The sequence below is a fragment of the Sturnira hondurensis genome, unplaced genomic scaffold (genome assembly GCF_014824575.4).
Source record: "Sturnira hondurensis isolate 20B ecotype Veracruz unplaced genomic scaffold, ASM1482457v3 Scaffold0003213, whole genome shotgun sequence".
In the NCBI taxonomy this organism is placed as follows: Eukaryota; Metazoa; Chordata; class Mammalia; order Chiroptera; family Phyllostomidae; genus Sturnira; species Sturnira hondurensis.
This window is the reverse complement of record NW_028075844.1, coordinates 575,960-601,833: the sequence shown is the minus strand read 5'-3', so window position 1 is coordinate 601,833 and position 25,874 is coordinate 575,960. Positions and strand designations below refer to the sequence as shown.

Here is a 25,874-nt window from a genome sequence, read left to right as displayed (position 1 = left end):
GGTGGGTTGTGAGAACACAGGCCAGACCCACCGAGGGATGAATGTCACTGTGGCTGGGCCGCACACAGCCTGAGGGGAGTGGGCTGGGGGACAAGACCCATCATGGGTTCCCCCCAAATTGCTCAGCCTGTACCTCACCCCAACCCCAGCTTCTCACTGCTTGAGGAGGGCTGGTGTCTGGGATCCTGATGGACACCGCTGGATTTGGGGAAGAAATCCAAGAGTGTTTGGGCTGGGGTGGGGAGTGGCTGGGTGGCTGAAGAACCTTTCTGAAAGGGAATGATGAGTCTGTTCCCTTAGGGCTCCATAAATGTTTCTTCAAGGAATGAACAAGTGAATGGGTTGGGTAGGTGGTGTGGCCCCATTTCTGTGTCCAAGGCCTGGCCTCAGCTTTGTCACCCTCCTTGCACCAAGCCTCCATCACCCATCTAGTTAGCACCTTGGTGCTGGCTGATGCCGCCACCTGCATGTCTGTGCCCCACCTGGGTGACTCCTGGGCACACTCCACCATCCTCAGACTGAACTGAGGTCTCATTTGAGGGAGGGAGGACCAAGGCTGTAGTGAGTGCTAGGGTCCCCTCATTAGCCCAACCTGTGCCTCTGCGGTCCCCAAACTCCCCATCTCACCCCCTCACCACCCCAGGACAGACCAGAGTCAGCACCTAGCCTCGGAGATCCAGTAATTGGGGGGGGGGGGCGGGGGAGGCAGGCTTTGTGTTAGTCTTTGTGAATAACCCTAAGGGCAGATGGCTTCATACCTCAGTCTGTTCACCCATTAATAGAAGTTCCATTGAGACAATGGGTGTGAAGCCACCCTGAGGGAGCCCAGAGCTAAAAGCCTTGGTCCCATTAGCCAGGCACCATCCCCCTTTCAGGGCTGTCTGGAGAATCAGCAGCTCCCCCTCTCCCCAAAAGGCCCAGGGGTACCTGGCCCTTCCCCTAGCCTAAGGGAAGGAAGGAAGCAGTTACTAAGTTACAGGTTACATCAATGCTTGTCTTGAGGGTGGGTCTTCCACACTCCCCCTCAAAACCCTGTGGGGCAGGGTGGCTGACCTCCTCCAAAGAGGTGTGGGGGATAGTCCTTCCTATGCCCTCTGGGTGGGGTATGTGGCTCCAAATTGCAAGTACCCCCTGCAGACTATGTCCTGTCATCCCCCCTTGCCCCACTCAGAGGCCATACAGCTCTTTGTCAGGTTCATTTACAGGCAGCAGCAGCAAGCCCCCCTATGACAATAAGGAATCTCCCAGGGCCTGTTCCCTCCCCTTCAAAACTCCTTGGAGGTATAAGGAGGGAACTGACAGCCCAGACTCCTAGGCTCCAGAGGGGGAAAGGGAGGGGCAGGGAGGGTTTCTTCTCTCTGCCCCCTCTGCCTGGCACTTGTGACCCAGCCATGGGGACCTTCGACCTGTGGACAGATTACCTGGGTTTGGCACGTCTGGTGGGGGCTCTATGTGGGGAAGAAGAGCCTGAGACCAAACTAGACTCCCAGCCAGAACCAGCGCCAGGACCAGGGGATCAGAGGCCCAGCCCAGAACCTTCGCCAGCTCCAGAACGCCTGTGCTCTTTCTGCAAACACAACGGCGAGTCCCGGGCCATCTACCAGTCCCACATGCTCAAGGACGAGGCAGGCCGGGTGCTGTGCCCCATCCTTCGGGACTACGTGTGCCCCCAGTGTGGTGCCACTCGCGATCGTGCCCACACCCGCCGCTTCTGCCCACTCACTGGCCAAGGCTACACCTCTGTCTACAGTTACACCACCCGCAACTCCGCAGGCAAGAAGTTGGCCCGGCCTGACAAGGCAAGGACACAGCATTCTGGTCACCGACGAGGAGGAGCAGCAGGAGGAGGAGCAGCCAGTGCAGGTGGCTGGGGAAATCTGCTGTGGAAGGGGAACTTCTTTTAAGTAAAATTAACCCACGTTCGTACTTCAGAGGGCTTGGGGGGAGAGAATCAATGTAGAAACCTCAGAAGAGTGTTCCAGAAGTGTGGCCCAATGTAGGTAAACTGGGGCTGGACTGTGCTGTGTGGTCTTGGGCAAGGGATTCATCCTCTTTGGGCCCTTGTGGAAAATGCCATTCTTTTCCAGGCATAGGTGTCCTGGCAGGGAAGCCATAGGGACTAGCTAGTGGTGAGGTCTGGGGACAGATACAGCAGGGGCTTGACACCGCTTGGCCCTGAGCAGCTGTGTGACCTGAAAGAAGCTGCTCAGACTCTGAACCCTACCCAGCTTCCTTATTTCTTTACTCACTTGCCAGTTTGGGTGCCATTCTGTGCCAAGCACTGGCCTCGGCCAGTGGTGGACAAAGTAGATAAAAAGCAGCAGTTAAAACAAAGGGTCTTGAATAGGGAAGTCTAGGGAAAACACCTGATCCAGATGAGAGAGTTCAGGAGGACTTCCTGGAGGAAGTGACTTTAGGAAGCCTAAATCAGTTTGGTGAGGAGTTGGAAGTGTGGCCCGGGCATTGGAGCTTGTTCAGGAACTTAGGGACGGACTGGGAGTGTGTGCTTCTATGCTGGAACAGGTGTCAGAGATTTGGGGACAGCCAAGGGGCCTACAGGGCCTTGTAGGTCACATTAAAGTTTGGATTTGGCCACTAATAGTGAGCCACGAAAGGGGCAAGACCAGGTCTGTGTGTTATGTTGACACTGGTTAAGCAGCTGGATCATGGGAATGGATTTGAGAGTGTTGGAAGAGGCTGGTTCTCCAGGCAGAGGTGTCCCAGGTAGGCCGGAGGGAATGGCCCAGCAGCGCCCAGTCAAATGTCAGACTGGAGGGGAGCCCCATGAGTTTTCTGTGTGGGGAGCAGCCCAGGAGACCATGTGGGGCTGCAGCTTAGAAGAGACCTACAGCTAGAGCTTCCCTCAGGTCTAAACACGCCGTACTCACCTGAGTGGCCCACCATTTGAGGTCACTCCGATCTTGCTCATCAAATGGGCGTTTGATTCTGCCTGTTTGGTTTGGGTGAAGCTTGAGCACCTGCATTCCTAACTAGCTCCCCAGGAGCCCACTGTCCTTCTGGGCCATGGACCATGCAGGCTTTGAGTAGTCCAGGCTTAAACTAGCAGCAGCTATCATTCTAGGTGCAAAAGACCTCAGCTTCTGTGGTGTCTTAAAGGACAAATCTGTTTTAGCGACATTATGGGGTAGTCAGGCAATAGAGGAGGGGGGTCTGATGGGGGCAGTGTCGCTGCCTATTTGGGTACTGTGGGGAGGTATCCACTATCTTCCCACCAGACTATGGGCTCTTTGAGGGTAGTGAGCCCACAGGAGGACCCCACCCCACCTCCTGCAGCTGTGAATATTTAACGAGATTGCCTCCAGAAGATAGTATGCCTGTGAGGTTTGGTGAGGTCCAACTTGGAGGCACAGGAAACTGAGGGGACACATAGAGATGATGGTCTCAGAATACTTTTTCCCTTAATTCCGAGGTAGCAGGAAAACTCATGTCCCAGGATATGGAGTGAAAGGGTAAGGGAGCCCACCCTTGGTACAGAAGGGCTGCCTGAGGCCGGCCTGCCTGCCTGGTAACACTCCAGGTATCACAAATTCGGGATCCCGGAGTCCTATGCCCACGAGGGGGCAGCACTGCAGGCCGGAGGCATAGTTTTTGCGCTCTGTCCAGTTCTGGGTTTCACCTGGAGTTTCCATAGTCCAAGAATGTGACTTGAGTGCTATTCCACCAGCAGCCTCCGGGTGGCACCAGAGCCCCAGCAGCCCTGCAGGTTGAACTGGTACTTTGACTGTATGAACCATTGACTATTACTGTTTTTGTCCTCCCCCATCCGCTTTTAAAACCCAGGTTCCAAAGGTGCCAAGAAATCGTCTGGACCTTCACCCTCTTTCTGCTGCCCCTCCACTTCTGCCTAGGAGGCAGGTGCGGGGAGGACATCCAGGATGCTGCTTTTCCTGGCCTGGGGATGCTGACTTCCTGAAGGCTGGATTTCCAAGATGCATCTGGCCAGGACGCTTCCCTGAACCGTCCCCCCAACCTGGGGGCTTGAGTGAGGGAGCAGAGTCTGGAAACACTGCCAAAAGAGCCCTGTGAGGAAGGAGGTAGCCCTGGGACACCCCTGCCCCTCCTCCCCAACACAGGGTCCGCAGTCAGTGCTCAATAAATTCTAATGAATGGATCAAGGGTCTGATGGGGCTGGTCTTGAGATGCTAGCTGGAACAGCTCCTCTCTCCTGGCTCTATTAGCCCAGGCACGTTATTCATTCCCATTTTCCTGGTTGCTGTTTGGATCCTGGCTCACCTGGGGCACTGGGGTGAGCTGAGAAATGGGAATGGGCACCAGAGAGTGGCTGTAGGGCTTTGAGGGGTGGCCCCTTTACTGGCACTTCTGGGCACAAACAACCTTGCTTCTGGGTTAGCACATTAGGCACTTTCTCTGACATTGGTGTTTTCAAACTCCCTTTCACCCAGCCCTCACACTATCAACATGCCAAATAGGTGGAATCCTGCACACTGGGGGCAAAGACCTGATTTAAGGAAGGACATGGATAGACAATTAGACCAAGCCTCTCTCCCCACATTGTCCACATCAAAGAGGCCCTCAGTTAATGTTTACATCACCCCATAATGCCCCAACAACTTGGGGCCATGGAGGCACATGCCAGGCCTTTCTGGGATGTGGGAAAGGGTTAGAACTATATCCTGTGGTGGGTCAACCAGCCAAGCCTTGCCCAAAGGGCACTGTGGAGGTGATTTGGGTCTGCTTGGGCAAGAGTGGGAGAGATACAGAGCCCTCCCCACCCAGGGATTGTGATCTGGTTCTCCCAGGGTGAAGGGGGGACTGTATTCAGAGGAACCCCCAACCCTGTCTCCTCCATCACCAGAGCTTGGTTCCCTGGCCTTCAAGGAGCAGCAGGTGGCCACATTCCTTCCCTAAGCCAAGGGCTGGCCACCATCCCCAACCCACACAGTCGATCTCTCTCCCAGGGTTGGGTGGAGGCATAATGGACTTTGCAGGTCCCCTCTGCCCTTGAACTGGGACCTGAGGCCACTCAGGAGGAAAGCCAGGGATGGAAGCCTGACCTTGAAGACAGCCTGCTATCCAGGCTTTGAGGGAAGAGAGGAGGACAAAGACGCAGACGGGTGGCCCCAAGCGTCTTCAAACTAAGTTGGGGACACAACATCCCAGCTGCTACAAACTGCTAAGGACATAAGCCAGAGCTGCTGGGGCTTGGAACCCTTGGGGATAGATGAACTAGCATGTCCTGGAGGGACCAAGGAAGGTGGTGTCAGGACCCTGATTCGACTTGCTCCCCTCATGAGCCCCCCAGGGAATAAGAAGGCAGTGGGAAAGGTTAGGGTTAGATGGCCCTAGGAGTTTGACCATGGAGGCCCTAGGCAGAGCCACTAATAAAGGAGTGGGTTTGGTCCACTTGGTCAGGCTTGTGTGGGATCAGGTGTGCAGTGATGGCCCTTGGCATCCTGTCAGAATCAACAGCCCCCCAAGACTGTCTCCTTCCAGGCTGGGGCTTCAAAGCAGCTTGTCCCACAGATAACAGACTGAGCCACTGAGTGCTGACAGTAACTCTACAGTGGGCTCACAGAAGCTGGTGTGTATGAATGGTGTGAACACCACACCCTTGGGAACTTGTGGGGATCCTCCCTGACCTGTGTCCCAGCAGTAACCCTATTGCCTTCCTAGAGAGGATGGGAGTGAAAAGACAAAGAGGTGACTAGGGAGGTTTGTGGGCAGAACATCAAGGAACCCCAAGTCTTCAACCCCCAAATGACAGGTCCTGGGGCCTCACTGGGGAATCATTTATTAATGGTCTTTCAGAAATAAATAAAATGGAAATCCAGAGAAAGACAAACATACAGCCAACAAAGGGAGCCTTTTTCTCCTCCAGCAAAAAACAAATTCTGAACCTGCCATAACCTTGGCTAAGGAGCCCAAATTTGCAAACTCAGATAAACATCTGGGTGACTCTGGGCCCTGTTCCTGGGGCCTCCGCCTGTCTCCACCTCCCATTGCAGCCTCAGCCTCTGGAGAAACAGGTTTCCTCCCCACACGGGCCCCAGAGGGAGGCTGCTGACTCCAGTGGGGACTTTAGGGCTTCCCAGGGGACACGCACTTCCAGTGAGGCTGAAAGGCAGTTTCTGGGCCCACTAGGATCTGCTGGAGCACCTTCCGAGTAACAAACCACCAGGAACAAGACCAGGGACTGCAGGCTTTCCAGGGTGTGCTGAGGAGCTGTTGTCAGCTTTCTGGCAGGAACACCAGGCACTTGCCGGGTCAGGGCGTGAACAAAACATGCAAATCCACGAGAAGGAGAGGCACTGCACATGTAAGTCACCCAGCTTCCCCATTTGGAACCATCTACAAATCACTCCAGGACTGTTCCCCTCAAGGGAGAGTCCCAGCCCCCTTTGATGTGTAGGGCATGGGGGCTTTCCCTGCAGGCTTCGCCTTCCTGTAGTTGAGGCGCTTGAATGCCTCCAGGTCCCGGTGGGCATTCATGATCAGCCGGCTGCACAAAAATGCTGGCATTGACTATGAGCCAGAGTAGGATGCACTACACACTCCAGCTCACACAGGTTCGCACAGGCTCACACATTCATGCACACTCAAAGGTCACACATGCAGATTCACACACTCTCATAGGCACATTCACACAGACGCACATGCACAATCAGAATCAACCCATTACAGAGTCAACTGTTGACTACCCCAGCCTCTCTCTGGGACCTAACAGTTCCATAAAGGATAGGCCTAAGCCATAACAGGTGCAGGCCAGAAGTGACACTTTCTAGAGGCCGCTGCTGGGTGGCCTGGGCCCCTGGTGTGGGGCCTCCTTGCTGCTCTCTGGTTCCCCCCAATCCCATCCTCCCTGGGCCCACTCTACTGCTTGTCCTGTCCACCCGCTGTGAGTCCAAGCCCAGCTCTTACTTCAGGTTGGACAGCTCAACAATGAGGCCGCGTACAGTATCTGTTGCGTTCTCCATCCTGCTGGCTTCACATGGTTGGATCCCCTTGTGGGCACTGGAGGGAAAGGAAGACAAGAGGCCTGACCTCAGCAGACAGCTCCATCAAACACCATCCTGAGGGGCTTTTGCTGGGCCCTCAGCTATCTGCTTTTCCAGATATTAAGCAACATGGGCAGACCTCTTATGGCCAACCCAGCTGGACCAACTGTCAAAAGCACACCCAGAGTCCAGCCCCCTCTTCTCCCCAGCACAGGCACCCCCAAGGAGCTGTTGCCATGAGCTCCCTGGATCCCTGGCTCCTGCCCCTACAGCCTCCCGTGCAGCAAGGGGTGGAGGGCCGTGAAAATGGAGACCTGGCTTACTGAACCATCTGCTGGCATCTCCAGACTCCATCTCCTCCTTCTCGTCCCCCACCTCCTGCTCCGGCCACACTGAACTCCTAGCCTTTCCCTGAGCTCCTCTTAGAGCGCTGGAATGTTTTTTTCCCCAATGTCTTCTCCTTGAGGGGTGGGGGAGCTGGACTTCCCTGATCACTGAGTTAAAATTTTAATCCCTTTCCCACTGTCTTTCTGTCCCTAACACTCTGCCATCTGACTAATTGTTTGTCTCTCTCCCCGCCTTCCCTGCCCAGCACTCACTAGATCGTAGCCTAACGCTGTACCCTGTCCCACTCTGCCTGCCCTGTGCCCAGAATGGTTCCTGGGGGAGCCAGCATGGGGTGGTGTGAGCACCCGTGGGAGGGGTGGCTGCCCCACAACACCCACTGGATCTACTGTGTGGCCTGTGGGCCCGGCAGAGGGCCTTCCTCCGGGCCCCTGGTCAACAGCACTCTATAAAGCCGACTACACCCTTGACTTGGCAGAACCTCCCAGGCTGTCACTACGGAACTCTAGTTCCATCCACCTACCTCAGTCACCCAAGATGGCTGGCTGACAACGGCCTTAGCTTCTTTTGTGTCTTACTCACCATGAGCCATCGACTCCGGGACCTGCCCTGGGAGTCTTCCAGATGCCCATGTGGGGCTGCATTGGCCCAGCGAGGCCATCAGAGATTCAGACATGATTCCCCCTCCTCTTTGCTCAAACAGTGGTGGGGCTACTTTCACTAAATTGCCCCCGGTCCTCGTGCAGAGAGAGAGAGAGAGAGAGAGAGAGAGAGAGAGAGAGTGTGTGTGTGTATGTGTGTGTGTGTGTGTTCAATTGGTGCAACAGGTACTAGTGACGAGTGCAAGGGAAGAAAGTAAAAACACTCCATCTCGCACCTTGAGAAGGAGAAACAGAAAACCTTGCCGAGGGCTGCACCCCCAGCCCCTCCTCCACACTTGCTAGACAGAAACAGAAGCTTTACCACAAATAATTGATAAGGCACCACCCCTGCAGAGGCACTTGTCCCAGTATGAGGTAACAGGAAGGGACGGTGCCCAGGGCCTGCCCCTCACAGGGCTGGCAGAAAGGACAGGAGAGAGGTGATGGACTGTGGGAGCCTCAGGGGGTAGGGGAGAGGACACTCCTGTCCCTCCCTCACACATACACACCCCTCGGGTAGAGGGCAGTGCACCTGGTGGCCTGCAGGACAGAGAAAGTGGCCTGTTCTGGGGCACAGAGCCAAGTGGGAAGTGAGGACACAGGACAGGTCAGAAGCCCTGGAGAGCCCACTCTGTGCCCAACCTGGGACCACCCAAGATCCACCAGGCCAATGGTTCTTAGCCATCCCACTTTGAGGAGACTCTGAGAAAGTTCTGGACCCCCTCTCCAGAAAAATGCACATACTGAATCCAAGCAACCCATGGAACCAGGGACACCATCACAGGGCCCCTGGGGAAGACTCTTATTTGGGTACAGATGGCTGGTCACCAGTTTTCCACTTGCGGGGAGCCGGAGATATACGCAGTTGGAAAGACAAGGCTCAGCTCCCTTACAGGATTGAAGGAAGTGAGGCCCAGGGCCCCTTCTTGCCCCTCATCGGCAAAATGGAAGTTCCCAGGGGTGGTGGGAGAGAAAGCATGGGAGCTCCAGTGCCAGAAAGGCAGGGACACCCCCCCCTCAGAAGGGAGGACTCACTCCAAGGCAGGGGTCTGGGGTGGCTACCTTGGCTGGGCCGTGGTGAGGGGGCTTCCATCAGTACCTAGGCTGGTGCCAGGGCCCTCGATGCTTCCTGCAGGAAACTGAGAAGAGAGCACATGTGCGAACAGTCCCGCTGCATGAGCCCCGCACAGGGAAGGAAAGAAAAGTCACGTAGGGAATGTCTCCCTTCCCCTAGCCACGCCAGGTGAGGCTTGAACTCCTGCAGAGGAAAAGGCTAGACCTGGGGCCACTAGCCGGGCCACTCTTGCCAACCCCCCGATCAGAAAGAGAGCAGACAAGGAAACCACTGGGCCTGCACCTTCCAAAAGGCTGATCCACACCCAGGGGTGGTTGCATCCACACATTCTTTCTTCCTGACGACTAAAGTGCCACACTGTATCCTGCATACCCCACGGCACCTAGAAGGGTGCAGAGAAGACCCCTAGGGGTGCTGACTGTAGCAAGGTGGGCACTGGTGTGGAGGGGAATGAGGTCAGCCACTCATTTTGTTAGGAAAAAACTATGAATATGCCAAGGAAAAATCATAAATAATAGGGGATAGAGCCAGGTAACCCTGAGAATCTCAAGTCAACAGTGGTTTAATTTTTGTGGAAAATGTCAGGCTCAATCACGGAGGTGACGTACATCCCTTGGAAAGAGGAAAAGAGGCTGAGGTGGGGCAGCCTGCCCAGGGCCTCTTCTAAGGAGACCAAGTCCCGGGGCTGGAAAGGGGCCTGTTCCAGGGACGTCCTCTCCCCCGATGGGGATGGGGGACAGGGTGAAAGGTTGAGCTACACTAGCAAAGAGATGGCTAAACCACATGAAAAACTGCCTGCAGCCCAGCAGTTCGCGCCTGGGGACATTCTGGTTGTCATGACTGGGGGTAAAGATGCTACTGGCACCTGGTGGGTGGAAGCCAGAGACGCTGTTCCACACCCCACAGTGCACAGGGCAGTCCCCACCAGAGAACACTCTAACCCTAGATGCCAGCGGTGCCAGTTGGGGTCTCTGCTGTAGACAATGCAGGGTCTCCCGGGATCTGCCTACTTCATGTAGGCAACTGATTTAAAATACAATTCAATGTCACATATTCCTCAAACCAACTGCACTGTTCTTGGCTGTGAGAAATATTCTCCCACCCACCAGGACTGTGTGATGTCATGACGAAAGTGGTCCTGAACAGCTGTGGTCCAGGGTCACGGCTGCAGGCCACTGCAAGGGACCCGGGAATCAGCTTTTTCTATAATGCTCCTTAAAGAGCACACAGAGACTCCACCAGCTCTGAGGTATCACCTCCCAAAAGAGCTGTTCTGAGAAAAAAACACCAAACTTTCCTGTGAGGGGACCTGGGTTTGAAACCAGTGACACCGGTTAACATCTGTGAGTCTGAGTGGCCTTCTCCGAAATGGTGCTGATGGCTGTGCCCAGCGAGGCTGCAGGCCAGTCACGGGGAGGCAGTGCCGCTGCTCTCCATCTGGCGTCTGTGCTCTGTGCCCGGGGCTCCTGCCCACTTGGCTTTCCTGCCAAGGAAAGCATATTCCCAATCTTCCCTTGGGAATGTGCTGGTGCCTGGGTCACCCCAACTTGTTCAGGAACGCCCAATATCAAAACAAAACTCATCCGGGTGTGGGCAGCCTTGTCAGGGCAGAGCTGACTCCCCTGAAGGACCAGTCAGGTCAGACTGCCCAGCTGTCAGCCCAGGTGCCCTGCACTGCTGACTCCCTGCCGTTTTCCAAGGTGAGGCGCTGGCAGCCTGTCCAGAAGGTTCCCTCTTGGGCCTGCTGGGCGCCACCAGATGTCCCAACTGCTTCCCCAGCCTTCTCCCTTAGTCAGTGCCCAAGAGGCTAGGGACTGGGAGTAACTCAGTAATGAGCAGTTCACATTTTTCAAGAAATGAGGCCCCAATTTAAAAATTTCAGCCAGCCCAGCACCTGAATGCCCACCTGTCCAGGCAATCATGTTCTGACCCTGCACTGTGACCTACTTTGCATCATCTTGCTCGTCTGGTGATCATTAAACAGGCAGCCCAAGGAGCCAGGGCCCACGTAGGGGGTAGGGGGGTGGGGCAGTGGGTGGGGCTGGGTCAGTCACCTTACAGGTGAACATTTTGGAGAGCCAAAAATGCCCCCTGGCTGTCCCTGGGGAAGGCAGTACAGTGGAGACCCACACTGGCCCCCAGCCACGTTCCCCTCCACACTCGGAACAGCTAGCTTTCTTCAGCTGGGCACAGCTGAAGGTGCCCACACCCTTCAGGTGAAGGGCCATTGCTTGTGTTTTGGAGCTGTGTCACATGAAGACTCTTTAAGTTCCAAAACGACAGGGTACAAAAATGCTCACTCTGGGAGAGGCCAGTGGGGACGGTGCTACCACAAACCTTGAGGGGCAGGGATCCCGCCTGATGTCTTCATGCCTGGCACAAGCAAGCTTTCGACAAGTATGTATTGAATAAATCTTTTTAAAAAGATTGTATTTAACTCTGGCTGGTGTAGCTCAGTGGATTGAGCGCGGGCCTGCGAACCAGACGATCGCGGTTCGATTCCCAGTCAGGGTACATGCCTGGGTTGCAGGCCAGTTTCCAGCAGGGGCCAGTTCCCTGCAGGGGCCAGTTCCCTGCAGAGGATGCACGAGAAGCAACCATACATTGATGTTTCTTCCCTCTCTCCTTCCCTTCCCCTCTAAAAAGATAAATAAAATAAAATAAAAGATTGTATTTATTTATCTTTAGAGGGGAAGGGAAGGAGAGAGGGAGAAATATTAATGTATGGTTGCCTCTCGTGAGTCCCCCGCTGGGAACTGGCCTGCAACCCAGGCATGTGCCCTGACTGGGAATTGGACTGCAATCCACTGGTTCACAGGCTGGCACTCAATCCACTGAGCTACACCAACCAGGGGTGTATTGAATAAATTTTTTAGTTTTTATTTTATTAATTTTTTTAGAGTATCCAATTTTTTAAATTTTTTATTTATTCACTTTCAGAGAGAGGGGAAAGAAGGGAGAAAGAGAGAGAGAGAGAAACATCCATGTGTGGTTGCCTCTTATGTGGTCCCCATTGGGGACATGGCCTGTAACCCAGGCATGTGCCCTGACTGGGAATCAAACCAGGAACCCTTTGGTTTGCAGGCCTGCGCTCAACCCACTGAGTTACACCAGCCAGGGCTGTACTGAATAAATTTTTGAAAAAATATCTCAACAGGGACAGCTAAAAAAACATGCCAATGTTCATCAAGGGAGTTGGACTCCACATTCTGGGACGGAATGGCTGAGGCACAGCTGCAGGACCAGGCTGACCTGGGTGCAGACCCAACCTCCTCCCCTCCTGGTGGTGTCGCCTCTAGCAGGCACCCAACCTCCTTCAGCCTCTCATCCTCACCCACCAGAACCACCCACTTCCTAGAGCAACACTGCAAAGCACTTAACCCAGATCAGGTGTGTTACCAGCCAGCGACATAGAACTTCCCCTGGGAGTGAGGTGGAAGAAGAGCTGTCACCTACCTTGACAGGAGAATGCCATGGCTGGCAGAGGCTCATTGGGCAACTTCCCCCTGCCTGTCGGGTGGGAGGTCCCTGAAGGAAGCAAAGTTTCTACAACATCCAACAGAAAAACAAAACTCTACGCCTACGTTTGGGACAGGTTCCTCGTGGAAAGGCAGGTCTTTCCTTTCTGGAAAATCAGACTCCAACCCCCTGAAGCTACAACTCAGATCCCTACACTCACCTGCCACACACCCCACCTTCCCCCTCCACTGGATGGTTTAGGTGAGGGCCTGCGGACACTGGCACCTGCCCTGGAATGGGCTGGCTGTACTTAAGGACACTCTTACCTGCTCATCTGCAGCTTCAAAGTTGGTGGCTTCCAGGGCATCCTTTATCTGGCTGTCTGGTAGGAAGTCGAGTTCCACGGTTGGGAACCCCTCTAACATGGCCTGGTCTGCAGAGTCAGGAGGGTGCTTGGGCTGGCCTGCTGGGCCTGTGGGGGCACCTGGGCCACCCTGGTGGGCCCTGGCATCCCAGGGAGGTCCATCCACTGCTTCTCTGTGCAACAATGGAGCACAGGCTCCAAGGCACAGACTGAGCCCCCCAAGGTCTTGTTCATGGCTCTGGCTACCTAACGCTGCTGCCTCTTCACCCAAAGTCTGTGATAGCAAAGGCAGTGTACACACATTTCCCAGCCCTTCTTGATCCCGGCCTGTGTGGTCAACAGCTGGGCCCATTTCTGGGGCTACAGGACTGGAATCTCTAGCACATGTTGTAGGCTCCTGGATCCCATGAGCCAGAACCAGGGAGGCTGCAGGGCCCCCCAGGACTTTACCAGGGGGTTCAGCTTCCTGCCCTGCCTCCCCTCTGCCTCCTGTGGTCTCCCCCGTGAGAGGTGTGCCTCTGAGCAGGGCCCCACTACGGCCTCGATCAGGGGCCTTCCTGTTGGGAGAGACAGGTGCCCTGGTGTCAGCCTTCCCACCTGGCCCAGCCACCTCCAGAGCCCTCTGTTCTGGGCTGGTAGGGTCTGTGGTCACATCTGTGATGACAGTGATCCTAAGGAAGGGGTGTCTTGGGCTGCTACAGCTCCCTTCTGCTTCCCCGCCAGCCCTGCTGAGTGTCTGCATGGGGTCAGTGGGGCCCTGGGCCACAGGCTCTAAGCCCCGAGTGGTAAGGCCCAGGACACTCTCCCCTTTCTCCTGGTCAACCCCTGCTCCTCCTTGGGCACCTTCCTCCTGGGGGGCCCCTCGGTCTGGTTCCTGCTCTTCAGTACCACTGCTGGGTAGATGCCCTTTCTGGCCGAGATCACCTGGAATCCCACCCGCCTCTGTGCCTCCACCACCTGGCAAGTTGGTCCCTTGCTCCAATAGGTAGTTCTGGCCGGCCCTCTCTGAGGCCAAGGGCACCATCCGCCATTCTGGAGAAACATCACTGGAGACCTCAGTCTGAGAATCACTCTTGCTAGACACAGGTATTATAGGGTTTTGGATGCTGTGCTTGGAGTGGGTGCCATCTGCCTGGATCTGGCCTCCTGGCGACCTGGCCTCCCAGACAGTGAGCCCAGGGGACTCCTCCCATGACCGGCTTCCTGCCTGCTGGGCGCTGGGCACTGGTGGTGTTTCCTGTGTAGAGAGAAAGACTCAGCCTCAGGCCTTCAGTAATCAACCACTTTGAGTATTTTTCTAGTTGTTACTGCCCTTGTACAAAGACTCAGATGCTGCGCAGACACCAGAAGGGATCAGCACAGTAATCCTCCCTTACGCATGGGGCATGCGTTCCAAGACCCCAGTGGATGCCTGAAGCTGCAGATAGTACTGAACCCTGTATGTACTGTTTTTTCCTATACATAGATACCTCTGATAAAGTTTAATTTTTAGATTAGGCACAGTGAGAGATTAATGACAGTAACTAATGAAATAGGACTGTAATAAAAGTTACATGAATGGCTTTGGGGCCACTGCCGAGTAAAATAAGAGTTCCTTGAGTGCAGGCAGTGAGATACCACAACAATCAACCTCATGACTGAGACGGCTCTCAGTCACTAACCGGAGGGGAGCACGTGTGGGGTGGAGACACTGACAAAAAGGGACGATTCACATCCAGGGCAGGACTGGGTGAGATGTCATCACACCCCTCAGACCAGCATGCAATTTAAAACTTACGAATTGTTTATTCCTGGAACTTTCCATTTAATATTTTTGGACAGTGGCTGACCATAGGTAATTTAAACCACAGAAAGTGGAACTGTGGATAAGTGGGGGAACTACTGTACTAGAACAGGGCAGAGCTTTGTGCCAGGGGTGGGAGGGGGAAGCAGAAGCACGGGATCCCTTCCTTTCAACAGCTCCTTCTTCCCGCCAGCACCAGGAATGTGGAGACCAAGGATATAAATGTCATGGGGGCCTGTGCGTCACACCAGTGCCAACTGCCTGAACAGGCAAGAACTATACTTATGTGAGATGTTGCCACTGGGGGAAGCTACGGAAGGAAACAGCAGGACTCCTCTGTGCCGCTTTGTTTTTAACTTGTGGTATGATGCACACAATGTAGACTCACCACCTTAACCAACTGGTAAGTGCACAGGTCAGTGCCATTAGGTACATTCACGCTCTTAGGCAACTGCCACCCTCACTGGTCCCCAGAACTCCTTCACCTTGTACAACGGAAGCTCTATCCCCATTAAATACTGTATTTTGCCCAAATTTTTGAAGAAAAAATAAGGATATGCATTATACATGGGTATAACGATTACATGCCATGGGTATAATAATACATTGTGCACAATATTACGCACCAAAATAATACTTATGCACACAAAAATGTGGGTGCGCATTACACACAACAGAAAACGGTTCTAAGTCCCCACTCCCCCTCCCTCCAGCCCCTCATGTACTACAGTCTTTATACGTTTGACTAATCTGGGGCCTCATGTAAGTGGGATTGTATGCTATTTGTTGCTTTGTGACAGGCTTGTTTCATTAGCATCACGTCCTCCAGGTTCGCCCATGTTGCAATGGCAGTACATCCTTCCTTTGTAAGGCTGAGAAATATTCCACCATGTGGATTCGTCACATTTTGTTTATCCATGCACCTATCAATGGACACTTGGGTCCATACTGTTTTTGCAGCTTCCTGTAAATCGATAATTATTTCAAGAGAAAATGTTTAAAAGGAGAGAGAGAGAGAAATGAAAAACCCCTAAGGGAGGAGGGTGGATGGGGGTAGAAGAGGGTATAAGGGGGATAAATGGTAATGGGAAAAAAATACAATTAAAAAACCTGTTTTTTAAAAAGTTACTGCGTATGGGGGGAGATGACCAGAGCAGGCTCAGAGAGAGGATGGTTCCAGCTGGGACACAGAGGGAGCACCATCCTTAGGTAGATGGCCACCCGATCCTTCCAGGTGCTCAGGCCTAAACCTGTGGAGTCACTGCAGCCCAGAGCTCCCCTGACTCTCTATAGATGCACGTATCTGACATTTCTGCCTGGCATTTCCCATCACGTCACATTTGACACAACCAACACCAGCTCTTGAGCATCCCCTCAGAGTCCCCGTCTCAACTAACAGCAACTCCATCCTTCAAGCTACTTATTTAGGCCCCAAACAATGGAGTCAACCCAATTATCTCGCTTCCTTTCACACCTGTGCCATCAGGTCCCCCTCCAAATTGGACTGCAAATAAATTCAATACCTAGGGACTAAGGCTGGCATTTGTAGGTGCCTATAAACAGCAGCTGTTGCCCCACTTCTTTCATAGAGTTATCAGTGCCCGGGCAGGGGGAGACGACTCCTCTACAATGACATTCCTGCACCTTAAGGCCAACCTCTCTAGGAGGGTCTACACTGCAAATGTCAGACCACTGAAGGCTGTGGCATGTCAATACTGCTTCAGTTTAGTCACGGGCAACCAGCCTGCTGAGCTACATGCAGCCCTTTCTGAATGGACGGCAAAGTTATTGTCCCTCCTTTGTTTAAATTTAAACTTTTGGTAAGATTACTGTAAATTCTCGTGCAGTTGTGAGAAACAACATGAAAAGACTTGTTGTGCTCCTTACCCAGCTTGCCCCAATGCTAACATCTTACATAACAAAAGAGTGATATCACAGCTAGGATGCTGAAATTGACAAAGTCACCGCAGACATTACTGGCTCTCCGTTTGCGTGTGTATATTAAGTCCTGTATGTTCTGTCACTGTTGGAGGCTCTGTATCCACATGACAGCTAAGATACTGAACATTTGCAACACGAAGATCCCCGGCGCTGACAACTGTAGCCACTACCTCTCTCCCGTGTGGCCCACCCCATCTCCAACCCTTCACAACCACTAGTCCACCCAACACGTCTGTGCTTTTTGTCACTTCAATAATGTTCTGTAGATGGAATCTCACAGCAGATAGCCTTTTGGGGTTGGCTTTTCCGACTCTAACGCCCTTCCTGGATCCATCCAGGTGGTTGCCTGTGGCACTAGTTTGCCATTTTTTTTTATTGCTGAGTTGTGTTTACGATGTAGAGACCATCTTTGTCCAATCATTCACCCACCAAAAGATATCAAGGGTGTTCCCAATTGCAGGTGATTACAAACACAGCTGCCAGGCATGCCCACCACTCACTTTTTTAGGGGCACATGTTACCAGATATTGTCCACCCTGGAGCTCACAGTGTCAAGGACAAGAAAGCACACTGTGAGATGCCCCCGCCCCACCCCAACTTGCACAAAAGCCTCTGAGAAGCAAAAGGTTTCAGGGGCAGAAGGTGAGCAAGAGGACTCTGGCTCCCAGCACTTTTGGTTTAGGCACAGCTGTCCTGAGTGCCTCTCACAGGCCTGCAAGCTGCCTGCATAGCACCTGCAGTCCAGAGACATGGTGCACTGTGCTGAAAATGGGGCTGTGGAGAGGGAACCAAGGTTAAACTCAGCTGCCAAAGCCAGGCTAAGAGGCTGCACATCTATGGGGCTCAACCTGCTGATTTTACGGCCTTACCAAGCTAAAGGCCCCACTCCCAAGGTCCTCTTCCCTTGCAGCTGCTAGTCTTGTCACTGCTTTCCTGGGTTTTGCAAACTGGGGAACAAATCTCCCAACTGAGTTCTGTGAACAAGATACAAGAACAAAGCAGCAATATATAAAGGAGGAATAAGGTCTCAGAAAGAAACCAAACAAACACCCAAATTGGTTTCTTTCTTGTAGTCTCAAACATGGCCCTCCATCCCCAGGCCACACCAGCCCCTGTAGGCTATGAGGATGAAGAGGCAGGAACTCCAGCGGAAGGGAGGCAGCTTCTGTAAGCACATATGAAAAGCTACAAAACAGGCTCACCTGGGAAGGAGGACAGGCAATTGGCTCCTTTTCCGGTTGCGTGAGAAGCCTGGAGGGAGTTTCTGCTTCCTTATCCAGGGAGCTGGGTGGAGAGAGACAAAATGGAGAAGGTTCTGAAGTCATCCAAGGCTTTCAATGTGCTTAGTGGAACAGAGAATGAAGTCCAAAGGCAAAGTAGTGGTTCAAGTCTCCTGGAAAACATTTGACTCTGAGAAGGGTGCTGAGTCCCACATCTAGAATCCGAGCTGCCTGCTCTGGCAGCGTTTTACCCATATAATCCCAGGAATTGGCTCCTGAAATGAGACCCTGAATTCTCATTTGCACCCACACTCATGTTTCCAACTTTGGAAATTCCAAGGAAGAGAATTTGTAGATATGGAAACACAGTGTCAAAAAAACCAGGTGTATTCATAATTTCCAGAATGTGGAAGCAACCAAGATGGCCTTCAGTGAGTAAATGAAGAAATAAACTGTAGTAAATCCAGACAATGGAATATTATTCGACACTCAAAAGAAATGTGCTATCAAGTCATGAAAAGACATCAAGGAAACAAATGCATATTACTAAGTGGAACAAGCCAATCTGAAAGGCCATGCACTGTATGATTCCAACTACATGGCATTCTGGAAAAGGAGCACTACGGAGAAAGTAAAAAGGTCAGTGGTTGCAAGGTCAGGGGAAAGATAGGCAGAGCACAGCGGGTTTTTTGGGCAGTGCAAACACTCTGTGTGATACTGTAGTCGTGAATACATGTCATTTACATTTGTCCAAACAAATAGGATGTACAACACCAGGAGGGAACTAAACTATGGACTCTGGCCGATGATGTGCCAGTACAGGTTCACTTTTGGTTACCAAAATACAGTGCACCATTCTGGTGAGTGGTAGTGATAATGGGAGAGGCTGTGCATGTGTGAGGGCAAGGGATATGTGGAGAATGTCTGTGTCTTCCTCTCAATTTTATTATAAACCTAAAACTACTCTAAAAATAAAGTCTTTTTGCCCTGGCTGGTGTAGCTCAGTGGATTGAGCACGGGCCTGTGAAGCAAAGGGTCGCCGGTTCGATTCCCAGTCAGGGCACATGCCTGGATTGCAGGCCAGTTCCCAGTAGGGGATACATAAGAGGCAACCACACACTGATGTTTCTCTCCCACTTTCTCCTTCCCTTCCCCTCTCTAAAAATAAATAAAATTTTTTAAAAAATAAAGTCTTTTAAAAAAATTGGTGAAACTATGCTTAAATTTAAATAAATTGTGGACATGTACAATGTAGAAAAAAAAACACAGACCAAAATCTGGAACCAAAATTCCACTTTTGGAAGTGGAACGGAAAAAAGCATGAAGACACGGTAATGGGTTTGAATTGCACCAGGGGAGGTTCTGGACACAGAGTAAGTCCAGATACTGATAGCAAAAGCCTGTTAGAACATTTTAATTGGGATGGGTTGTTTGGCAGCTTCTAGGGTGCTGACAAGACTTCATTTCTTAACATAAATGTGTTAAGCTTGTTTGCTTTACGTTTTCTGTTATATTTCTGTGCACATGGTATTTCTTAAAAAACTAAAAAGATAACAACAACAAAAAAAGAGGGAACCTGCTTCTGGGCTTCTGACTATCCTTATGAACACAGAGGGCAGAGTGGGTGGTGGCTATAACCCCATAGCCCTGTTGGCCTCTCCAGGGGTACGGAGCACAGTGACATTCCTGTGCCTGGGGATATGGCTCAGGTGTGACACGTGGTCCTCTTCATATCACACACAGAGCAGGGCTGCCTTTAATCCTAAAACTGCACTGACCGAGATCAGACACATACGCCCGCCCACCCCCCGCCCCAGGAAAGCTGTCAGATCACATGCCTTAATATTTTACTCAGAAAATGCGGCAGCCCAATCCATGACGCTCTCTCCAAAGACTTCAGGGAGCACGAACCTTCCTTCTAACTCGTGCTAACCCTTTCTACTTTGCTATAGTTAGTTACATGCGGCTTAATGCCACGGACAGACTAAACTCTTCTCCAGATTTTTCTTTTCTCCATCATGCTTAATTACTTATTTCCTGGGGGGAAAAAAAGGGAACTAGGAAACCACAGTACTTAGGAGTACAGGAGCAAGATACAGCCAGAACCACAGCCTGCCTTGAACCAGCTCAGTAGTCTTGGGCAAGTCATTTGATCTCTAAAAGCCTCAGAGTCCTTACCTGTTAAAAGAGGACAAAAATCTATTTTAAAGTGCCCAATGTGGAAGCAACCAAGATGGCCTTCAGTGAGTGAATGAAGAAATAAACTGTAGTAAATCCAGACAATGGAATATTATTCAACACTCAAAAGAAATGTGAGGATACATTTCTTTCTACATTCCACAATAGTGCCCTCATCTATTTTAATGAGGATTAAATGAGATATGAGTAAAATGTTTATTAAGCACACTATCATATACTTATTATTTTCTTTTATGGGTTACTATTTTGCAAACCTACTCCTGATACCTTCCTCATCAAGAAGGAATACAGGATAGCCCTGGCTGGTGTAGCTCAGTGGATTGAGCGTGGGCCTGTAAAGCAAAAGGTCACCAGTTCAATTCCCAGTCGGGGCACATGCCTGGGTTGCGGGCCAGGTCCCCAGTGGGGGACACATGAGAGGCAACCACACATTGATGTTTCTCTCCCACTCTTTCTCCTTCCCTTACCCTCTAAAAATAAATAAATAAAATATTTAAAAAAGAAGGAAGACAGAATAAATATGGATTTGACCAGCAGAAAGGAAAGGATGAGCTACATTTAAAGCTAAGTGATCTTTTTTTAAAAAAAATATTTTATTCATTTATCTTTAGAGGGGAAGGGAAGGGGAGAGGAAGAGAAACATCAGTGTATGATTGCTTCTTGTGCATCCCCTGCTGGGAACTGGCCCCTGCCGGGAACTGGCCAGCAACCCAGGAATGTGCCCTGACTGGGAATTGAACCGTGATTGTCTGGTTCACAGGCCCACGCTCAATCCACTGAGCTACACACCAGCCAAGGCTTAAAGCTAAGTGATCTTTAAAAATTCAATTTTTTTTCTTGCCCGTGCTTATAATACTGACCTTCATTGACAGAGAGGAGAGTCCTGGGGAGGAAAGCATCACGAAACACAATTCAAGAGACCTGAGTCCTCAGGGAGATTTGATAATGAACGCGCCGTGTTAATCCTCTCCCCATCTGCATCCTGTCCACTGGGTGGCTGTGCCATGCCCACTCTCACTGGGGAGGTGCTAAAATGTTCTAAGCCACCTACCTGGAGGCCACCACCTGTCCTGGTTCCTCCCCACTCTGCTCTACAGAGGGAGGAGGTCCTGACCTGCCTTCTGACTCTTCAGGGTGATGCAAAGGGCCCAACTGGAAACTGGGGGGGGCCCCGTCAGAGTCTCTGAGTCTTGTGTTCTTCGGTGGTTTCGGTGGACGGACTCCTTCTCCTAGTTTAGAGACAAAGGAAGACAAAGGGAGACAAAGGAAGACAAAGGGTTAAGGGGTGCCCAGAACACACTCTGTCATGGCTGACAACCAAACCTGGAAGGGCCACAGCTGCAGCATGAGCAGGTTTGTTCCACAGGCAGGAAACTCCTGCTCTCACACTTGTCTGGAGATGAGAGATGGGAGAGAACCTGATCCAGAAGGGACCTAGGAGCTTATGTGGCCATGGGATTCAAAGGCTTTTTACCCACGGACTAGTCATGACTAAGGCCGAATTCTGAGGTGGCCTGGCTTGGCTCCAAACCACAGAAGACAACCAGACTCAGATGACTTTTTCTGGGCAAGTGGTGAGAGGTGTGTACTGGCTCCTTTGGGTCTCAGCTCAAATGTCCCTGCAGAGGGGCCATTCCCTGACTTTTCCATAAACATCCCCTTTCAGGCCCATGTTGTTCTGTTCACTTCAAGCCTGTTTTCAAGTATCGATGTACTGGGTCATTTCTGTCTTTCCCACTACAACTTGCTCCACGCGAAGAGGGGCCTCATCTGATCACATTCTGCTGGGGCTCAAGTGCCTAGAAGAGCACCTGGTAGACTGTTGGTGATCAACAAATACTTGGTAGGTGATTGAATAAACATGCAGAAAATGCCTATCATTTCCCAGGAAATGCAAGTGCTACTAATTAGTACCACTCTAGTTTTCCGTGATGCCTGAAGAATATCCACACTGGGAAAACTTGGACCCTGGGTCATTAAGTGCTAAGGAAGGGATGCATCAGTTGCCACTAAGTTCTTTGTATCTCTGCAATACTTTCCCCATCACTGAGGACAAGTTAGAGCCCAAAAGCTCTTATTAACACCTTGTCGGATGAAGGAAACTCCCTTACACAGAAATTGCCAATAGTGGCTGGCTTGTGAAGCCTCCCCAGATCTAGCCCCAACTGAACCATTTATGCAATGAATAATAAGTTTTGACTCTAGTGAGCTCCATGCCAGACACTGTCCTCAGAACTTGGGTGTGTTATGATAAAACTTCAAGGTAGGGTCCTGTTGTTACACCTGTTCTACAGATGAGAAAGCTGAGGCACGTGTGGCCCAGGAATCCAGAATGAGATCTAGGCATCCAACTCTGAAGTCTTCACACTTCAGTGTGCTTCAGCATTTAGTGAGTCCCTACAGGTACTGTGCTTGTGAGCAGGCAGTGAAGGCAAAAGGACAAACTAGACACAGGCCTGACCTTCCTGGAGTTCAGTCACATAGACCTTTCCAACCTCAGCTCCTCACACACCTTGAAATAAACCCGTTGAACAAGCGCCCCCAACCTTCCCAAAGCCAATTGCTGCCGTCCTCAGCATTCACCCAGCTGTCTGCACTCCACTAGACCACAGCAACTTTCCTGTAATTTCTTCTAATTCTGTGAGTTATGGTTCATGTGTACCCATTCTGAACTATAACCCACTGCTGTGTATTTTGATTAGCTCTAAGAGAAGCATTTTTCTATTTTCCTTGACTTGACCCTAAGGCTGTCCAGGGGAGGAACTAAATCTGCTGCACCCTTTGATCTCATTCCTGCCCTGCCTCCCACCTCTCTCTCCGGTGCCCACCCCAACACTGCACCCAGAGGAAGGCTCCAATGAGTTTCTTATACAGGCATATTCCTACCTGTGGTATGCCAGAAAACACAAAATACAGCAGCCTCATTTATTTGGTTTCTTAAGATGCCAAAACACTAGCTTGCGCTGCTGCTCCAATGAACATTTTTAACAAATAAAAAGCAAAACTATCAACAGAAGTGAACAGCCTCCCATTTCCTTCCTGTGATCTGTCCCCATAGGTCTAGTTTAAGAAAAACTTGTTTTCAACACCAAAGGCCCAAAAGATCTTGGGAGGGCAAGGACTTTTTTCACCACCTGCCAGAATTGTCTTCCTCTCCTCCCACTCCATCCAAGACACACAGAAACAGCTGTCCTGGGGCAGCCCAGGGGTTCAATAAGCTGAGGAGTCCATGGCCAAGAGAGGCCCCAAATGACATGGTGTGGGTGGGCCTGGCTGTTCCCAGATTCCCCCTCCAAGGTCAGAGGAATTCTCATGTCTCCAAGCAGCTTGTTGCTTATCTCTGCACAAAATATTTTCAATCTGTTGAGTTTCCTTTCAGTTGTCCATTTTGGGGGAAAAATGAGTACTATTGCCTAAGTTCATTAAGCAGTGAGTAAAACAACTTCTAAACTTTTAAGGAGTTTGAGATACCCTAGACAGAAGACAGGGAAATGAAGGTACACTATGTAATACTGGGTGTTTTTCTTTTTAAAAATGTATTTTAATTTTTATTTTTGAGAGTGAGGAAAGGAGGAAAAAAGAGTGGGAGAGAAATATCAGTTGGTTGCCTTTCATATGTGTCCTAACAAGTGACCGAACCTGAAACCTAAGCATATGCCATGACCAGGAATTGAACGATGCCCAACCAACTGAGCCACACTACCCACGGGTGTTTTTCTCTGTGAATGAGGCAATTCTATATGCATATGGGCAAGTAAAGATGGTCTCAATATACCGCAAAGTGAGAAACGAAGGATGCACATCAGTGTGTGATGATTCTATTTTCCAATAAAAACACTCTATTTTTGCATAAACAGAAAAAGTTTGGAAGAAGTAGTGTACTCAGGTTCATTTCCTGTTGGTTTGTTTGTTTGTTTTTAATACTGTGCTGTATGATTAATCCCAGTCCTTTGGTTTTGCTGGATGTTAATATTAAAGGAATCTGGGGGAAGGCACACAGAAGTCTGAACTACTTTTGTAACTTTTGTGTAAGCCCACAACTATTTCAAAAGAAAAGTCTTTTAAAAGTCTGGAAAGACAATCATAACAGCAACCTATACTTGTGTACTACCTAGGGTCTCTTCTTAGTGCTTTTCAACTACTAATCCACATCTGAGCTCTAGGGCATGGTTCTCAACCTAGACACTACTGACATCTGAAGTACTGTGGACATTTGGGGTTGCATATTCTGTGTTGTGGGGGCTGTCCTGCACATTGGACAACTTTGAGCAGCATCCTGGCCTAGACCCACTGAACACCAGTACCACTCTCACACACACCAACTGCAAAGACCAAAAATGACTCTAGACATCATCAAATACCCTCTGGTGGGCAAATTCCTCCCCCAACCAAGTTGAGAATCACTGTTCTAAAAAAAAAGCGGGGCGGGGGGGGGAGTGCTTTTCTTATCCCCTATTTGCAGAAGGGGGAAAGCAAAGCACAGAGTAAGTCACCTGCCATCAGTGGGCAGCAGAATTGGGAAGAACCCAGGTTTTTGGTTTGAGAGTGAAGCAGATGGCCTTGCAACATGTCTATTCAAGAGCAGTCGCTAAGATTGGGCCTGCATAGAGGTTGCACCCTTGCCCCAAAGCCTGGGGCCATCCCTCAGCTATGGACCCCACCAGAGGGTGGAGGAAGCTCCATGAAGCTTTCACTTTCTACTGTACACACTCCTCCCGAATTTATACCTTTCTTACTAGCAAGTATTAAACCGGTTTTTAAAAGGAGCTTCGTGTGATGATGTTAGCACTTTTGCAATAACTAACCCAAATTCCTCCTAAGAGCAGAAACAGCAATAAGAAGATCAACTTGAACATCCAAATACCTGAAGTTCGAAGCCTCTTCCTCTTACTCATTTTATCCCTCCTTTGAGAAATCTGAAAACGAACAAAATCTCATCATTACCAGCAATCACTATTCCCTGGGTAAACTCAGTGACATTGACTGAGGTGAGAAGCCACACCCCACCCCTACCCTCAGACCATGTGGCTGCTCTAAGGGGTCAGTTAGGCCCCAAGAGGACACAGGGTGCGAGTCACAGCAACTTTGGGCCACTGGCTAGGTAACAACCATGTTGCAGAGGACAGCAAAGGAAATGCCCATCTCCTGCCCAGGGTATGAGAGCACATGGGTGGGGTTGGGGACGGGGTGTCCTCAGTAGGAAGTCTTAGACTCTGGCTGTAGTACCTAAGTTGGGACAGCCTGTGTAAAACTCCTCCCTCTAGGCTGGGGTCTCTGGGAACCTTCTAGAGACACCTAAGGGCTTTGGAGAGCTTTTACAGGGGACATTTGGGTCGCCTCAAGGGGTAGGAGGCTTTATGGGGGGGCCTTGGAGGGACAGGAGTTGCTCCAGGGCAACTCCTTCCAATCTTGGAGGCCAAACAAGCCCACACTGACCTGAGCCCAAGAAGTTGTTGAGGTCTCTGTCCTTACCAGGAACTGGGTAGGGTCTGCCTGGAGTTGTCGCAGGACAACTAGGTTAAATTATCTGCGTAAAATATTTTGGAGGAAATGAAGATAAGTTGACCCCTCTGGGAGGCCAGGCAGCCCCAGGGCCTGGAACTGAAAGGCCGGGGGCGGGGGGGGGGGGCGAGGCGTGAGACTCGAGGATTGTGGGCTGGCTTCCAGTAACTAAGCCCACACTACCCTACCGCGGCCACCGAAACGTGAAGACTGCTCAAACATGAACTGCCACGCTGAAAGCAATGAACCCGACGGCCACTGCCGTACCTCACTTGTGTGCTCACTCGGCCTCTTTCCCGCGCTCCACGAATCACATTCGCGCGCGTGCGCGCGCCAGCTTTGCCGCTCCTACTCACGCAAGGCCCGCC

At 51.2% G+C, this 25,874-nt stretch overlaps 2 protein-coding genes across 2 annotated transcripts; one reads left to right on the top strand and one right to left on the bottom strand.

The window, feature by feature from the left end:
- The first annotated feature begins 1,205 nt into the window (after positions 1 to 1,205).
- Positions 1,206 to 4,089, top strand: NANOS3 (nanos C2HC-type zinc finger 3). The gene is made up of 2 exons (XM_037041934.1): positions 1,206 to 1,863; positions 3,802 to 4,089. The coding sequence occupies exons 1-2, from the start codon at positions 1,227 to 1,229 to the stop codon at positions 3,867 to 3,869; spliced, it is 705 nt and encodes a 234-aa protein (XP_036897829.1). The 5' UTR covers positions 1,206 to 1,226; the 3' UTR covers positions 3,870 to 4,089.
- A 1,667-nt stretch (positions 4,090 to 5,756) lies between these two features.
- BRME1 (break repair meiotic recombinase recruitment factor 1) lies at positions 5,757 to 25,867 on the bottom strand. The gene is made up of 10 exons (XM_037041833.1): positions 25,727 to 25,867; positions 25,441 to 25,531; positions 24,869 to 24,920; positions 21,056 to 21,233; positions 17,788 to 17,869; positions 17,455 to 17,559; positions 12,824 to 14,098; positions 9,026 to 9,102; positions 6,901 to 6,993; positions 5,757 to 6,481 (listed from the first exon to the last, which is right to left on the bottom strand). Exons 3-10 carry the CDS (start codon positions 24,897 to 24,899, stop codon positions 6,358 to 6,360), a joined length of 1,965 nt encoding a protein of 654 aa, XP_036897728.1. The 5' UTR covers positions 24,900 to 24,920; positions 25,441 to 25,531; positions 25,727 to 25,867; the 3' UTR covers positions 5,757 to 6,357.
- Between the last annotated feature and the right edge of the window lie 7 nt (positions 25,868 to 25,874).

Bases quoted from the DNA above. Each gene is read 5' to 3' on its own strand.
- NANOS3 (XM_037041934.1), top strand. From the start codon at position 1,227: ATGACAATAAGGAATCTCCCAGGGCCTGTTCCCTCCCCTTCAAAACTC. The intron at 1,864-3,801 runs GTGGCTGGGGAA...TTTAAAACCCAG, and splicing joins AGGAGGAGCAGCCAGTGCAG to GTTCCAAAGGTGCCAAGAAA.
- BRME1 (XM_037041833.1), bottom strand. From the start codon at position 24,899: ATGAGTAAGAGGAAGAGGCTTCGAACTTCAG. The intron at 9,103-12,823 runs GTAAGAGTGTCC...CTCTCTTCTCAG, and splicing joins TTGAAGCTGCAGATGAGCAG to TTTCCTGCAGGAAGCATCGA. The intron at 6,994-9,025 runs GTAGCCACCCCA...CTTTCCCTCCAG, and splicing joins CTCACCACGGCCCAGCCAAG to TGCCCACAAGGGGATCCAAC.